Source organism: Helianthus annuus, chromosome 16 (genome assembly GCF_002127325.2).
Source record: "Helianthus annuus cultivar XRQ/B chromosome 16, HanXRQr2.0-SUNRISE, whole genome shotgun sequence".
Taxonomy (NCBI): Eukaryota; Viridiplantae; Streptophyta; class Magnoliopsida; order Asterales; family Asteraceae; genus Helianthus; species Helianthus annuus.
Window position 1 is genome coordinate 194,381,505 of NC_035448.2, and position 2,781 is coordinate 194,384,285.

The following is a 2,781-nucleotide window of genomic DNA, read 5'->3' on the forward strand; positions in this document are numbered from 1 at the left end:
CATCTCTGTCAAGCTTTTGATAACAATGTCATCAACGTATACTTCCAAGTTCGTTCCCCGTTGTTCCCTGAACAGGGTGTTCATGAATCTCTGATATGTGGCCCCAGCATTTTTAAGACCGAAGGGCATCTTGGTATAGCAGAATGTCCCCACGTCTGTCATGAAGGCGGTTTTCTCTTCGTCCTCTATTGACATCTGGATCTGATGGTATCCCTTGTAGGCATCCAGGAAGCATTTTAGGGGGTATTGAGACAAAGAGTCTACCTGGACGTCTATTTCTAGGAGGGGGTAACAGTTCTTAGGACATGCTTTGTTTAAATCCTAGAAGTCGATGCACATCCTCCATCCCCCGTCTTTCTTTTGAACCATGACCGGATTGGCGATCCAGGACGGATACCTTACTTCTCTGACTATCCCTGCCCTGAGCAGTTTTCTGGTTTCCTCACAAGCAGCTCTTCTTTTGTTGGGCCCCATGCTTCGCTTTTTCTGTCTTACCGGTTTCGCCCATGTGTAGGTGTTGAGCCGGTGTTCGGTTAGGCTCCGGGGGATTCCTGTCATGTCTCCGTGTTGGAATGCAAACACATCTATGTTGAGGAGAAGCAGTTCCTTCAGGGCACTCTTGCATTTGTCACTTAAGTGATTTCCTAGTTTGATCGTTTGTTCTAGGAACCTATCGCAAAGGACCCACTCCTCTACTCCATCTTTCCGGGGCTTCTCGGATGCTTCTCCTTCGGATACGGAGGAAATCACTTCATAAGCAAACTTTACCCAGGCTAAACCCTTCGGTGTTTGAAACACTAAAGCTCCGTGAGGGGTGGATGCCTGTGCTTGTAGGTCCCCGATTCCGGGTCTCCCTAAGATTGCATTATACTTTGAGGGTGCCCTGACCACTGTGAAAGTCAGGTTTATCGTTCGAACTCGATCCCCTACCCCAACTGTGAATGGAAGCCTGATTTTTCCCAGAGGGTGTGATACACTGTTGTTGAATCCCACTAAGGGGATGGAATCTTCTTCGAGCCGATCTCTTACATCTCTGTCAAATCTGACAAAACAATGCTCGTATATTACTTCGACACCGGACCCTCCGTCTACGTGTATTCGAGACACTTTGTGGCCAGCTATTATGGCTGAGATGTTAAGGGGAAGTCGTTGCACTTCATTTTCCTCCAAGTGTGGCATGAGGATGGGAGCTTTCATGCAGTCTGGGGAGCCCAGGATCCTGGCTTTTACACTCCGGGTGGTATCGAATTCATTCCTTCTTCTAATCACATCAACATCTGCCCTCCCAGGCTCCCTTACATCTCTTCCCTTGCGGTCCCCTCCCCCCCCCTTAATTTCCTTAACCAAGTGGGCCAGCCTTCCCGTCTTCACCGCAGCCTCTATTCCTCTCTTTAAATACATACAGTCATCGGTTTTATGCCCAAAACCTTTGTGAAAGTCACAATACTCGTTAGGCTGTGCCTTTGGCCCAGGCTTTATGGGTGGTGGCTTCGGGAAGGAGTTCTTTACCCTCTCAGTGGCCAGTATCTCACTTGGGGTCTTGGTGAGAGGGGTGAAATGATCAGAGTAAGGTGGGGGGCCTCTCCCTCGAGGTCTATACGGGGAATATGAGGGCCTTGCTCTGTCGTGCAACATTCTATCAAAAGCGGGTTTTCTGGAGTAAGGTGTACCTTTGTCAGGAGGCTTTGCAGCTGGGGTGATCCTTCGGGGTGTGACGTCCGTCTCCTTGGCTTTGCTGACCGTGTCTTTTCCTCTGACAAAGGCTCCGACCCTGTCCATAAGGTTGTCAAACGAGTGGGGGAACTCCTCCCCCAGTTTCTCACACAGCTGTGCATGCTTTAGCCCGTTTATGAAACTGCTGATCTTCATGACCTCCGGGACATCTTTGATGTTCATGCTCTCCTTGATGAACCTCTCCATATACTGGTCTATTCGCTCACTGTCCCTCTGCCTTATGTGGAGGATCTCATTTGGATTCTTGACCACTTTTATTTGCTGGCCAAAGTTCCTGAGGAACTTCTCGCTTAACTCTTCATAACTATCGATTCCCCCCGGAGGGAGGCTGTCAAACCAAAGCTGGGCTCCCTCCGTCAGAGTTTGTACAAACATGTGGCACCATACAGGCATGGACCATCGCCCAAGTTGCCCTGCTCCCCTGAAGGCATGAAGATGATCTTCAGGGTCTCTTGTCCCGTCATAGCGGTCAAAATATGGGGGTAACTTTGTTTTGGGGGGCATTGGTGCTTCTGCAATCCTTCGTGTGAACTTTGAGACGTCAGCTAAGTCCCGTGGTAGATAGGGTTGATCCAGGCCATCCTCACTTTGGTTATCCTTTTCCTTCCCTTTTTCCTTCGACTTCTTTCCTGTGATGAGATCCTCCCTTTCTTATGAAGACATTTGTCTGAGGGCAGTCATGAATGTTTCCAGTGGGTCACCACTGTTGCTCTTGTTTTGAAGGTCTGTCCCTTCTTGGTTGGAGGGTGTGTCAAAAGAAAGCCTAGCCCTGAGGCTGTCAAGCTTTTCTTGTCTCTTTAAATCTTCAAGACATTTTGTTAGCTTTTCTCTGTGCATGGCCACAAAATCTGGGGTGATGTGCTCCATTCTTTCTGGGTTTTCCACCTGGTTCTCGTTGCCTTCTTCATGAGTTATGTCTTCTACAGTGACCCTATCCAGATCATTCTGTGCCGTCTGGGTGATACATGAGTTGGGTGGGGTTGCCATGTTGTTGTCGGTGAGATAAGCTACTCTTAACGCCGGAGTTTGATGTGGGAACACCGGACA

General features: G+C 48.9%; 1 protein-coding gene across 1 annotated transcript; it reads right to left on the reverse strand.

Annotated features, from left to right (window-relative positions):
* Positions 1-321: 321 nt before the first annotated feature.
* LOC110920290 lies at positions 322-2,238 on the reverse strand. Its single transcript, XM_022164509.2, has one exon. The coding sequence runs from the start codon at positions 2,236-2,238 to the stop codon at positions 322-324; it is 1,917 nt and encodes a 638-aa protein (XP_022020201.2).
* Between the last annotated feature and the right edge of the window lie 543 nt (positions 2,239-2,781).